The sequence below is a fragment of the Mandrillus leucophaeus genome, unplaced genomic scaffold (assembly GCF_000951045.1).
Source record: "Mandrillus leucophaeus isolate KB7577 unplaced genomic scaffold, Mleu.le_1.0 Scaffold652, whole genome shotgun sequence".
Classification (NCBI taxonomy): Eukaryota; Metazoa; Chordata; class Mammalia; order Primates; family Cercopithecidae; genus Mandrillus; species Mandrillus leucophaeus.
In genome coordinates this window covers 1,476,959-1,491,840 of record NW_012107053.1, presented here as the reverse complement: position 1 = coordinate 1,491,840, position 14,882 = coordinate 1,476,959, and the positions used below count along the sequence as shown (strand labels likewise).

Below are 14,882 nucleotides of genomic sequence, written 5' to 3'. Positions count from 1 at the left end.
CTAAGGCAAGAACAGAAAACCAAACACAGCGTGTTCTCACTCATGAGTGGGAGTTGAACAATGAGAACACATGGACATAGGGAGGGGAACATCACATGCAGGGGCCTGTTGGGAGGTTGGAGGTTAGGGGAGGGATAACATTAGGAGAAATACCTAATGTAGGTGGCAAGTTGATGGGTGCAGCAAACCATCATGGCATGTGTATACCTATGTAACAAACCTATGCACATGTACTCCAGAACAAAGTATAATTTTTTTAAAAAGTTTAATGTGTACTAGGAACTGTACAAAGTGTTTTATATGCCTTATTTTATTTGATTCTCATCACAACCAAAAGAGTTGTTACTACTATTATTCCTATTTTAGATGAAGATACTGATGCTAAGGAAAGTGAAAAAGCTTGTCCAGGCTTACCAACCACCATATAGAAATGCCACCATTAGAACCTGTTGCCTGTGACTCTAGGTCTCAGGCTCTTATTAATCATTACTAATTTATTTCACAAATCCCTTATTGTTGGTATGCGGGTTGTTTCTAGTTTTTTTAATAATATGTACATAGCAGGAAGTGTTTTTTTTATATGTGTTTATTAAGTTATCTCTATAGGATAATTCATTAAAATAAAAGGATTTTTAAAATATATATACATATTCAATTTTCATTATATTCTTAAAGGTTCTTTTAGGTACATGCAATTAAAAGGAAATTTTCTCTATTTTTCTAAAACCAGATTTCTAAGTGTATATGATTTACCAATGAATGTTTAATCATCGAAAGGTGAATGCACTAATTAATTCATGAATAATTGTTGAACATCTACCTCTCTGCCATGGGCAGCTCTAGGTGCTAGGAATAGTGAGGAGAACAAAGACAAAAATCTTTGCTCTTATGATGTTTACATTTTATGTGAGGAATCAGACAGTAAACATATATAAGGTTTAATAAAAAATGAGACAACATCTGTAAAGTGCTTAGCCTAATGCCTAGCACATCATAATGTAATGACTGACTACTACTTACCCTTTAAGACTCAATTCAAGCACAGCTGCCTTAGGAATTCTCTGTGGCCCATCTTCTCTTCGAGTAAGGTGTTCTCACTTATCTCACTACTCATTGGCCATCTCTGTATCACAGCACACCATATTAGAGTTCTCATTCACTTGACTGCTTCATTCAGAAAACCGGAGCTTCCTAACTGGTGTACCAGGAACAGGTGTATCACAAGATAGTAACAGCTGGAAATGTTACTCAAAATCATTTTTCAACCATTAAAAAGGTTACAGGAATTGAAGTAATATTTGACCATTCTGTGTATGACTGTGCCTTTATCAGCTTTCTTAGGTTAGTCATCATTAGTTCTTTAAACAATCATTTTAGTAAACACTATTTTCACACATACAGTTTTTATGCCCAACCAACACTCATCAGCACAGCATGTTCTGTGAGGCCTCTCCCTGAGCTCTCTGCAAACCATCCCAAGGATAGTCTGCATAGTTCTTTGTTCAGTGATGATACCATCAGGGACGCTCCACATTTAAAATAGATTGCCTTTGATTTAATTTGCTTGTATCTTTGCATGTTTTTCAACTAATGTAGGTAAGATACTGGGATTTTTTGGTATTATTGTTATTAGGTAATAGGTGTTTTCATAGAAAACAGGAGTGATTGTTAATTCTATCCATTTTCATTTGGTTTTTGTTGCCTTTTGATGTAAACAATTAGCAAGATCTGATTCTTGTTGGAATTTCTGTTCATGATTATATGGAATAAAGAAGATACAATTAATTGTTTTCCCAAGCTCAATATGAAGGCACTGCATTACACTCTATGAGGGTGGGGTCTATGTCTTTAATCTCTGGATCCCCAGGTCCTAAGACAGCAGCCAACACAGAAAGGGCTCAGTACTTCCTTATCTCTGTTTTTATATGTATACATTTATTTGTGGAATGAACTACTACAAATTATAAAGTGATAGGGCCATAGAGAATTACAAATAGAATTATAGAGAGTTAACAGAAGAAAAATACATTTTCATTGAACTCTTTCTGTGCATGGGGCACTATACTGTGTTGAGTGCTTTAAATATACTTTTTCAAATTCTGAAAGTAACCACCTTACTAACAAATACGTTGTAGTGAAACTTAATGCATTAAAGAACGTGCCAACTTCATTTTCAGCCCCTTTACCAGACTGCCATACTTGGGAGGTAGAAAATGGTCCATTCATCTGGAACCTCTTAGACTGTGAGGTCAACTCAGAGCTAGGATGAGCCTTTACTTTCTGGATATAGAGAATGAAAGCTATTAATTAATCTAACAATCTAAGATGCCTCTAATATATGTAGAGAAATTTTATACAAATATTCTGATTTTCAAGATTACCTATTAAAAAATAATTAGTTCTTGTGATCATAGGTTTTCATTTGCTTCAATTTGCTTCAATGTCAATTTTAGGTTACAAAACTCTTAGAAGAATTGAGAGAAGCCAAAGAAAACCATACACCAGAGATGAAACATTTCGTGGGCTTAGAAAAGAAAATTAAGCAGATGGAAATGAGACATGCACAAAGAGAACTGGAACTTCAACAGGTAAAGTAAATCATTTTACATATTTATATATGTCTTTACTTTTAAATGCCTTTACTTTGCTATAGTTTTGTCATCCCTAGCAAAAATTACCACTTAAAGTGTTTCCAGTGTATTCTGATCTTGTTAAAAATTTAATAAATTTATAACTTTTACAAGAAAAATGAGACTTTATATCTCAAGTGCTTGAAGATTGGTATCCTTATATCTGGAGAAAAAGCAAAACTTTGTATCATGTTCTTAATTATTGATGGGTTCCTAAAAACTTACACATCTTACCCTGGAACAAGGCATGGTGTTCCATATTCAAGTCATTTCAGCAAATGTTTATAAGAAATAAATTGTTTTAATATGATTATTTAAATTATATAGCTAGCACTAGTAATATTACTATACTTAATTACAAACAGATTAATTAAAATAGCAGATCTAAAGGCATGATGTGTTTTTAGGCACTTGCCTTGGTGCTGAAATTTTACTTGTTTGAACAGTATATAGTCTGCTTGGGCTGATGTAACAAAATACCATAAATTGGGTGGTTAAACAGGAGAAATTTATTTTCTCACAGTTCTGTAGGCCAGAAGTCCCAGATTGAGGTTTTGGTCAGTTAGGTTTCTGGTGAGGTCTCTCTTCCCAGCTTGCAGATAGCCACCTTTTTTCTCATTCTAACATGATCTTTCCTCAGTGCCATGTGCGCGGAGGTGAGGAAGAGGGGTGAGACATCTCCTTGGTGTCTCTTCTGCTGAGAATCTCTTTGGTGTCTCTAGTGGTGAAAACACTAATTATTATCAAATCAAGTCCCCACCCTTATGATCTCACTTAACATTCATTATTTCCTTACTCCACACACAGCCACATTAAGGGTTAGGACTTCAACATATGAATTTGAGGGGGACACAAACATTTAGTCCCTAACACAGTTGGGATGTATATACTCCTTGAAGACAGAAAATGCTGCATCCATGCAGAGCATTATAGTTTACCTGAGTTCCCCAAAGAAACCCCAGGTTTGCCTACTTTAAGATTGTTAAAGGTTCCTCACCCACCACTATGAACTATGATAGCAATGTGGAATCTTTGTATTTGCAGATAATACAGCAAACACACCAAGCAGTGGAAACTGAGCAAAACAAAGAAGTTGAAAAATGGAAAAGACTGGCACAGTTAAAGAATCGTGAGCTGGAGAAGTTCCGCATAGAACTAGACTCAATATTAGATGTTCTCCGAGAGCTGCACCGGCAAGGGGTGGTTGTGCCAGTTGCTTTTGCAGATGAAGTGAATGCACCAGAGTATTCCTAGAAACTCAGATTTCATAATGACCTTATTAAAAGGCCTAAAAAATGGATGGGATTGTGCCACTGCCAGGACAGCTTATGAAAAACAAGTGTTCCAGTATGTTTCCAGAAAGCAAACAACCAAAGCAGCATTTCAAAATAAATTGCCTTTAACCAATAAAAACATATCATGGTGTATTTTACTAAAAATCATTAACCAGTCACATTTTAAGTGATTTATGGACAGGTTCCTTTATAGCCGAGAAGGTCTCACTTGTATGCTAGAAATAGAAAGAAAAGAAAATTGAACATACTGTGCCACATTTTTATTGATAATGTGGGATTTTTTTAATTTTTATTTTAGATCCAGGGGATATATGTGCTTGTTGTAACATGGGTGTATTGAATAATGGTGGGAATTGGGCTTCTAGTGTACTCATCACCTAAATATTAAACACTGTACCCAATAGGTAATTTTTCAACCCTTACTGCCCCTCACACTCTTTACCCTATTGGAGTCCCCAGTGTCTAATCTGCATCTTTATGTCTGTGTATACCCATTGTTTAGCTCCTACTTTTAAGTGAGAACATATGCAATATTTTATTTTTTACTTCTGATTTAGTTCACGTAAGACAATGGCCTCCAGCTCCATCCATGTTGCTGCAAATGACATGATTTCATTCTTTTTTATAGTTGCATAATACTCCATTTATATGTATCTCTATATATCTCTCTCTCTCACGTTTTCTTTATCCAGTCAGTTGTTGGTAGATACTTAAGTTGGTTCCATGAACTTGCTGTTGTAAATATTGATGCAATAAACATACATGTGCAGATATCTTTTTTATATAATAATTTCTGTTCCTTTGGGTAGATTCCCAGTAATGAGATTGTTCTATTTTTACTTCTTTGAAAAATCTCTGCTATCCACAGAGGCTGAATTAATTTACATTCCCACCAAAAGAGTATTCATGTTCCTTTTTTTTTTTTTTTTTAGACTTTAAGTTCTAGGGTATATGTGCACAACGTGCAGGTTTGTTACATATGTATACATGTGCCATGTTTTCTGTGCTGCATGCATTAACTTGTCATTTACATTAGGTATATCTCCTAATACTATCCCTCCCTTCTCCCCCACCCCTCAACAGACCCCATTGTGTGATGTTCCCCTTCCTGTGTCCAAGTGTTCTCATTGTTCAGTTCCCACTTATGAGTGAGAACATGCAGTGTTTGGTTTTCTGTTCTTGGGATTCTCAGCAAACTATCGCATGTTCCCTTTTCTACACATTGACACCATCATCTGTTGTTTTACGACTTTTTAATAATAACCATTGTGACTGGTATAAGATGATATCTCAGAGTGGTTTTTGTATTTCTGTAATGGTTAGTGATGTTGACCATTTTTTCACGTGTTAGTCGGCCTCCCAAAATGCTGGGATTACAGGCGTGAGCCACCGCGCCTGGCCATGTTTGTGTAGTTTTGAGAGTTCCTTTTGGTATTGATTTCTAATTTCATTCCACCATGGTATAGGAAGATACCACACCATGGTATAGGAAAGCCCCCATCTCTTAAAAAATATTTCTTAATTAGCCAGGTGTAGTGACACGTGCCTATAGTCCCAGCACTCAGGAGGCTGAGATAGGAGGACTGCTTGAGTCCAGGAACTCAAGGCTGCAGTGAGCTATGATTGCACCACTGCACTTCAGCCTGGAACAGAGCAAGACCCTACCTGTAAAAAAAAATTAAAAAATAAAAAGGTAAAAAGCAAGTGAAATGAATTTATATAATCTACCTAAATATTACCAGTATTGATATAAAAATTGAGTTTTTGCATTTTGTCATACTAAATCTTCAAAATACATTTTACAGTTACAGCATATCCCAGTTTGGACTAGCCATATTTCAAGTGCTCCGTAACCATATGCCTAGAAGGTAGTAAAAGTATTACAGTTTGCTATTTTTTATGTAAAAGAAATTTTAAGCTATAAGTAATTTATTGAGTGTGTTTTGTGTATTTTTATCTGTGAGCCTATTAATGTATAGCTGCACCCATCCTTTCCTTTGTCCTTTTGACTGTCTGTGGGCCATTCATTCCAAATGCAAGCAGTGCCTGGTTCTGGAACACAGGGACGTGCGAACATCATGAAGGGGTGGCCTGCCCCTCCACACCTGTGGGCATTTCTCGTTAGGTAGAACCAGAGACTTGAGAAAAGAAATGAGACACAGAGACAAAGTACAGAGAAAGAAAAAGTGGGCCCAGGGGACCAGCACTCAGCATAGAGAGGACCCACACTGGCACCCGGTCTCTGAGTTCCCTCAGTATTTACTGATCATTATCTTTACCATCTCAGAAAAAGGGAAGTGGCAGGATAATAGGATCATCGCAGGGAGAAGGTCAGCAATAAGACATATGAATAAAGATCTCTGTGACATGAATAAGTTTCAGGAAAAGTGCTGTGCCTTGATATGCATATGCAAATATCTCCATAAACCTTTTTAGTGCATAATGAGCAGCATTGCCACTAGCAAGTCCCACCTTCAGCCCTAAGGCAGTTTTCTCCTATCTCAGTAAATAGAAGATACAATCGGGTTTTACACTGAGATGTTCCATTGCCCCGGACGGGCAGGAGACGGATGCTTTTCTCTATCTCAACTGCCAATGGGCCTTCTTTCGTCTTACACTAATCCTCAGCACAGACCCTTCACGGGTGTCAGGCTGGGGGAGGATCAGGTCTTTCCCTTCCTACAAGGCCATATTTCATACTATCAGGTGGGGAGAAACCTTGGACAATACCTAGCTTCCTAGGCAGAGGTTCCTGCGACCTTCCGCAGTACCCTGGGTACTTGAGATTAAGAGAATGGTGATGACTTTTAACAAGCATGCTGCCTTCAGGCACTTGTTTAACAAAGCACATCCTGCACAGCCCCAAGTTCGTTAAACCTTGAGTCATCACAGTACATGTCTCTTGCAAGGACAGGGTTGGGGTTAGGGTCACAGATTAACAGCATCTCAAATACAGAACAAAATGGAGTCTCTTATGTCTGCTTCTTTCTATATAGACACAGTAACAGTATGATCTCTCTTTCCCCCACACATCATATAATTACTTTCAGAAAAGGTATATCGTATTTTGATGACGATTCTATATTCTATTTTGGAATAAGCTATATACGTATATGGCAGGTCTTCGGTTCTATATGTAAAGATCCATAAGTACTCTAAAAGTTACTAGTTAGAACTAAAAACCCAGCAGCCATATCCTATTCCTTAATCATTGCACTTAGTGGCCAGGATGAGGACACAGAAGATGGATACATCTGGCTGTTTTTATAAAGATTCAAGCTCCAGAAGTGATCTATCTTCTCCTAGTGTGATGGTTAATTTTAGATGTCACCTCCACTAGATTATGAGATATCCAGAGAGCTGCTAAAGCATTATTTCTGGCTATGTCTGTGAAGCTGTTGCTCAAGAGATTGGCATTTGAATCAGTAGACCGAGTAAGGAAGATCCATCCTCACACAATGTGGACAGGCACCATCCAATGGTTGAGGGCCCATATAGAACAAAAAGGCAGAGGAAAGACAAATTTGCACCCTCTCTCTGGAGCTAAGACACCTTCTGATCTTGGACATCAGAACTGTAAGTTTTCTAGCCTTCAGACTCCAGGACTTAAACCAGTGTCCCCCAGGTTCTCAGGCTGTGTTGGACTTGGACAGCACTACACCACTGGCTTTCATTTCTCCAGCTTACATGTTGCATATCATGGGACTTATGCCCCTCCATCATGTGTCAACCAACTCCCATGATAAATCTTGATCTACATCTCTAAAGAACCCTAATACAGATTTGTGGCACCAGGAGTTATTCTAGGGGAATAGAACTTTTAGGATGAGTTTCTTTAATTGGTTTTGGGGTTTCTAGAGTTTGCTTTCTAATCTGATTGGACTTCAAGTGCTAAGAAGTCTATTTCCAACAGTACAGGGAGCACTAATAGTCTATAGGATTAATGGAATGAACTGCTTATTGTGATACACAAAACATCTGGATTGAGTACTCCTGATCAACCACTTGTAAGAGGCATGTAATTTAGTGATTCTGTATATGACACTTTCAAACACTTGTGGAAAACTAAGGAATATAATTATGTCAGTTGCTTACCCCTAATGTTGCTGGACAAAGTAATTTTTAAACGGATGAGCTCAGAGATTTGAATTTCTGGCTCAGGCAATGCATAAATAATTTAAGAGCTTCTAGTGTGCTCTGAGAGAGAATCTCATCTCCTAGAGCCACAAGGCTATAATTGCTGAAAATAAACACTAGACCTCATCTTGCACTTGGCTGAGTTACAACAAACTTCCAGCCTCACAAAGCGTGTTAAATAATTGCACAACAACAAAAATTTAGGTGAAAGAAATTGAACAAAAACACAAATTGGGGAAGATATCCCATATTCATAAATTGGAAAAATACTGAAGTATCTAGACTACCCAATGTAATCTGCAGATTCAATGAAATTCCTATTAAAATTACAATAACATTTTTCACATAAATAGAAAAAAAAAAAAAAGTCCTAAAAGTTGTATGGAACCAAAAAAAGATCTCAGTAACTAAAACAATTATAAGCAAAAAGAGCAAAACTCAAGGCATACTGCCTGACATCAAAATACACTACAAAACTACAGTAATCAAAACAGCATATTATCACAAAAGCAGACACATTGACCAGTGAGACTGGATACAGTATCCAAAATTAAACCCACACTTTTACAAATAATTGATTTGCAATAAAGGTACCAAGAACACACAATGGAGAAAAATAATCTCTTTAATAAGTGGCATCTAGAACACTAGCTATCCGCATGCAGAAGAATGAAATTGGATCCTTATCTCACATTATATATAAAAATTAAATTGGGTTAAAAACTTAAATATATTTAAGACCTGAAACTGTAAAAATCCAGCCCTAGGAAGAGGGCTGAATTCAGGGTTCTGAGCAGTGTCAGTCTGCAGACCCACTCCCACAGCATCTCACAAGATAAGACTCACTGCCTTGGAATTCCAACCAGCCACTGGCAACAGGGTGGAGCCTGCCTGTGGAGGTCCCAAAGGAAGGGGCAGGCTGCCATCTTAGCTGTATGGTCGACTCAGCCCTTCCAGCCTGCAAGCTTTAGAGAGTCCAGACAGTCTGAGGAAGGGTTCCCCCAGTGCAGCACAACTGCATTGCCAGAATGTGGTCAGACTGCTTCTTTAAGGAGGACTCTGATCTGTTCTTCTTCATGGGGCGGGACCTCCCAGCCAGGGCCTCCAGCCACCCTCATCTGCGGGTATTCTAGAAAGAGCTCTGATCTCTCCCTGGGATGGAGTGCCCTGGGGGAGGGGTGGGATGCCACCTTTGGTGTTTGGACAACTGGGCTGTTCAGCCTACAGGCTTTGGAGAGTCCCAGCAAACCAGGGCAGAGGTGGTTTCCCAGCACAGCATGGCTGTTTTGTGGAGGCATGGCCAGAATGCTGCTTTAAACAGGATCCAGATCCATTTTTCCTCACTGGACCAATCCTCCGAGCTGGGGCCTCCAGCCATCCCCACCCATGTTCTACAGCCTTCAGAGTTCTAATTTCTCTCTGGGATGAATGAAATGCCCAGGTGTAGAAGGCTGGCTGCCACCTTTGCTGTTTAGGTGTCTCAGTCAGTCTAGCCTGCAGGCATTGGAGAGCCCAAATCAATTGGGGGATGAAGGGATCCCCAGCACAGCACAACTGCTCTACCAAATGCAGCTAGACTGCTTATTTAAGAAGGTCCCTGATCCTGTTCCTCACAACTGGGTGAGATCTCTCAACAGGGTTCTCCAACCACTTCCTACAGGTGCATTCAGCCCAACAACAGATTGGTATTCCCCTGAAAGGAAGCTTCCAGAGGAAGGGGCAGGCTGCCATCTTTGCTGTTTCACAGCCTTCACCGGTGATACCTCCAGGTACTGGAAAAACCAAGATGACTAGGATCTGGAGCAGACCCCCAGGAAACTGCAGCAGCCCTGCTGGAGAGTGGCCAAACTGTTAAAAACAAACAAAAACAACAACACACACACACCCCCAACCCCACATCCAAAGGTCAGCAACCTCAAAGAATGAAGACAGATAAGCCCCCAAACATGAGAACCAGAAAGAAATTGAATCTTTGAATAGAACAACAACACATTTTGAAATTGAGATAGTAATAAATAGCTTACCAACCAAAAAAAAGCCCAGGACCATATGAATTCTACCAGAGGTACAAAGAAGAGATGGTACCATTCTGACTGAAACTATTCAGAGAAAAAATCAAAAAGGAGAGACTCCTCCCTAACTCATTCTATGAAGCTGGTATCATCTTGATACCAAAACCCAGCAGATATAAAATAAAAAAAGGAAACTTCAGGCTGGGCATGGTGGCTCACACCTGTAATCCCAGTACTTTGGGAGGCCAAGGTGGATGGATCACTTGTGCTCAGGAGTTCAAGACTAGCCTGGCCAATATGGTGAAAATTTGTCTCTACTAAAAATTAGCTGGGTGTGGTGGTGCTCTCCTGTAATACCAGCTACTTGGGAAGTTGAGACAAGGGAATCACTTGAACCCAGGTGTCAGAGGTTGCAGTGAGCTGAGATCATACCAGTATACTCCAGGCTGGGCAACAGAGCAAGACTCTGTCTCATGGAAAAAAAAAAGAGAGAGAGAGAGAGAAAGAAAAAGAAAGGAAAGAAAACTGCAAGCCAATATCCTTGATGAACATCGATGCAAAAATTCTCAACAAAATACTGGCAAACTGAATTCAGCAGTACATCAAAAAGCTTATCCACCACAATCAAGTAGGCTACATCCCCAGGATGCAAGGCTGGTTCAACATACACAAGTCAATAAATGTGATTCATCACATAAGAAAACTAAATACAAAAATCACATGATTATTTCAATAGATGCAGAAAAGTCCTTCCATAAAATTTAACATTGCTTCATGTCAAAAACTCAAAAACCTAGGTATTGAAGGAATATACCTCAAAATAATAAGAGCCATAAATGACAAACCCAAAGTTGATATCATACTGAATGAGTAAAAGCTGGAAACTTTCCCCTTGAAAAATCAGCATAAGACGAGTGTATTAGTCTGTTCTCACACTGCTGATGAAGACATACCCGAGACTGCGCAATTTATGAAGAAACTTAAGTTTAATAGATTCACAATTCTATGTGGCTGGGGAGGCTTCACAATCATGGCAGAAGGTGAAAGGCATGTCTTGCATGGCAGCAGGCAAGACAGAATGAGAGTCAAGCAAAAGGGATTTCCCCTTATAAAACCATCAGATCTCATGAGGCTTACTCACTATCACGACAACAGCACTGGAAAGTGTCACCCTTGTGATGCAATTACCTCCCACAACAAATGGGAATTGTGGGAGCTACAATTCAAGATGAGATTTGGGTGGGGACACACCCAAACCATATCAACAAGGATACCCTCTCTCACCACTCCTATTCAACATAGTATTGGAAGTTCTGGCCAGGGCAATCAGGCAAGAGAAAGAAATAAAGCGTATTTAAATAGGAAGAAAGGAAGTCAAACTCTTTTTGTTTGCAGATGACATGATTTTATATCTAGAAAAGTCCATCAAAATGGCCAAATGGGAACAGCTCTGGTCTGCAGCTCCCAGCAAGATTGATGCAGAAGGTAGGTGATCTCTGCATTTCCAACTGAGGTACCTGGTTCATCTCATTGGGACTGCTTGGACAGTGGGTGCAGCTCATGGAGGGTAAGCTGAAGCAGGGTGGGGCTTTGCCTCACCTGGGAAGCATAAAGGGTCAAGGAATTCTCTCTCTCCCCTACTCAAGAGAAGCTGTGAAGGACTGTGACATGAGGAACAGTGAACTCTGGCCCAGATGCTGTGCTTTTTCCATGGTCTTCATGATCTGCAGACCAGGAGATTCCCTGCAGTGCCTATACCACCAGGGTCCTGGGTTTCCAGCATAAAACTGGGCAGCCATTTGGGCAGACACTGAGCTAGCTGCAGTTTTGTTTTTGTTTTTGTTTTTTTCCTCCATACTCCAGTGGTACCTGGAACACCAGTGAAACAGAACTGTTCACTCCCCTAGAAAGGCGGCTGAAGCTAGGGAGCTAAGTGGTCTGGCTTGGCAGGTCCCGCCCCCACAGAGCCCAGCAGGCTAAGTTCCACTGGCTTGAAATTCTCACTGCCACCACAGCAGTCTGAGGTCAACCTGGGATGCTCAAGCTTGGTGGGTGAAGGGGCAACCACCATTGCTGAGACTTAAGTAGGAGGTTTTACCCTCACAGTGTAAACAAAGCCACTGAGAAGTTCGAACTGGGCGAAGCCCACTGCAGCTCAGCAAGGCCACTGTGGCCAGAATGCCTTTCTAGATTCCTCCTCTGAGCAGGTTATCTCTGAAAAAAAGGCAGTAGCCCAGTCAGGGGCTTATAGATAAATCCCCCATCTGCCTAGGACAGAGTGCCTGGGAGAAGGGGCAGTTATGAGTGCAGCTTCAGCAGACTTAAATGTCCCTCCCTGACAGCTCTGAAGAGAGCAGCTAATCTCCCAGCACAGTGTTCAAGCTCTGCTGACTGGCACACTGCCTCCTCAAGGGGATCCCTGACCCCCGTTTATCCTGACTGGGAGAAACGTCCGAGCAGGGGTCAACAGACACCTCATACAGGAGAGCTCTGGCTGGCATCTGGTGGGTGCCCCTCTGGGATGAAGCTTCCAGAGGAAGGAACAGGCAGCAATCTTTGCTGTTCTGCAGCTTCTGCTGGTGATACCCAGGAAAACATGGTCTGCAGTGGACCTCCAACAAACTCCAGCAGACCTGCAGCAGAGAGGCCTGACTGTTAGAAGGAAAACAAACAAACAGAGAGGAATGGTATCAAAATCAACAAAAAGGACGTCCATGCAGAGACCCCATCTGAAGGTCACCAACATCAAAGAGCAAAGGTAGATAAATCCATAAAGATGGAGAGAAATCACCACAAAAAGGCTGAAAATTCTAAAAACCAGAATGCCTCGTCTCCAAAGGATCGCAACTCCTCATCAGCAAAGGGACAAAACTGGATGGAGAATGAGTTTGATAAATTGACAGAAGTAGGCTTCAGAAGGTGGGTAATAACAAACTCCTCCAAGCTAAAGGAGCATGTTCTAACCCAATACAAGGAAGCTAAGAACCTTGAAAAAAGGTTAGAGGAGTTGCTAACTAGAATAACCAGTTTAGAGAAGAATATAAATAACCTGATGGAGCTGCAAAACACAACATGAGAACTTCATGAAGCATACAAAAATATCAATAACCAAATCGATCAAGTGGAAGAAAGGATACCAGAGATTGAAGATTAACTTAACGAAATAAAGTTTCAAAACAAGATTAGAGAAAAAAGAATGAAAAGGAATGAACAAAGTCTCCAAGAAATATGGGACTATGTGAAAAGACCAAATGTACATTTGATTGGTGTACCTGAAAGTGAGGGGGAGAATGGAACCAAGTTGGAAAACACTCTTCGGGATATTATCCAGGAGCACTTTCCCAACCTAGCAAGACAGGGCAACATTCAAATTCAGGAAATACCGCAAAGATACTACTCAAGAAGAGCAACACCAAGACACATAATTGTCAGATTCAGCAAGATTGAAATGAAGGAAAAATGTTAAAGGCAGCCAGAGAGAAAGGTCAGCTTAACCACAAAGGGAGGCCCATTAGACTAACAGATCTCTCAGCAGAAACCCTACAAGCAAGAAGAGGCTGGGGGCCAATATTCAACATTCTTAAATAATTTTCAACCTAGAATTTCATATCCATCCAAACTAAGCTTCATAAGTGAAAGAGAAATAAAATTCTTTACAGACAAGCAAATGCTGAGAGATTTTGTCACCACCAGACCTGCCTTACTAGAGCTCCTGAAGGAAGCACTGAACTTGGAAAGGAACAACTGGTACCAGCCACTGCAGAAACATAACAACTTGTAAAGACCATCGACACTATGAAGAAACTGCATCAACTAATGGGCAAAATAACCAGCTAGGATCATAATGACAGAATCAAATTCACATGTAAAAATATTAACCTTAAATGTAAATGTCCTAAATGCCCCAATTAAAAGACACAGACTGACAAATTGGATAGAGTCAAGACCCATCAGTGTGCTGTATTCAGGAGATCCATCTCACATACAGAGACACACAGTAGCTCAAAATAAAGGGATGGAGGAAGATTTACCATGCAAATGGAAAGCAAAATAAGCAGAGGTTGCAGTCCTAGTCTCTGATAAAACAGACTTTAAACAAACAAGGATCAAAAGAGACAAAGAAGGGCATTACATAAGGGTAAAGGGATCAATGCAACAAGAGCTAACTATCCTAAATATATATGCACCCAATACAAGAGCACCCAGATTCATAAAGCAAGTTCTGAGAGACCTACAAAAAGACTTAGACTCCCACACAATAATAATGGGAGACTTTACCCCACTGTCAATATTAGACAGATCAAGGAGACAGAAAATTAACAAGGATATTCAGGAGTTCAACTCAGCTCTGGACTAAGAGGACCTAATAGACATCCACAGAACTCTCCACCCCAAATCAACAGAATATGCATTCTTCTCGGCACCACATTGCACTTATTCTAAAATTGACCACATAATTGGAAGTAAAATACTCCTCAGCGAATGCAAAACATGAAAATCATAAACAGTCTCTCAGACCACAGTGCAATGAAATTAGAACTTCGGATTAAGAAACTCACTCAAAACCACACAACTACATGGAAACTGAACAACTGCTCCTGAATGACTACTGGGTAAATAACGAAATTATGGCAGAAATAAAGATGTTCTTTGAAACCAATCAAAGACACAATGTACACAATTTCTGGGACACATTTAAAGCAGTGTGTAGAGGGAAATTTAGCGGTAAATGCCCACAGGAGAAAGCAGGAAAGATATAAAATCAACACCCTAACATCACAAAAGAACTAGAGAGGCAAGAGCAAACA

The 14,882-nt window shown here is 40.0% G+C and overlaps 1 protein-coding gene across 2 annotated transcripts in view; it reads left to right on the top strand.

The window, feature by feature from the left end:
* Positions 1-4,707, top strand: part of CEP162 (centrosomal protein 162kDa) — a 109,004-nt gene extending 104,297 nt beyond the window's left edge. For both annotated transcript variants that reach the window (XM_012001207.1, XM_012001206.1), the window contains exons 26-27: positions 2,454-2,588; positions 3,675-4,707. In XM_012001207.1, the coding sequence (XP_011856597.1) occupies positions 2,454-2,588; positions 3,675-3,884 (345 nt within the window). In that variant the 3' untranslated portion in view covers positions 3,885-4,707. The remainder of the gene's footprint in view (positions 1-2,453; positions 2,589-3,674) is intronic.
* The last annotated feature ends 10,175 nt before the right edge of the window (positions 4,708-14,882 follow it).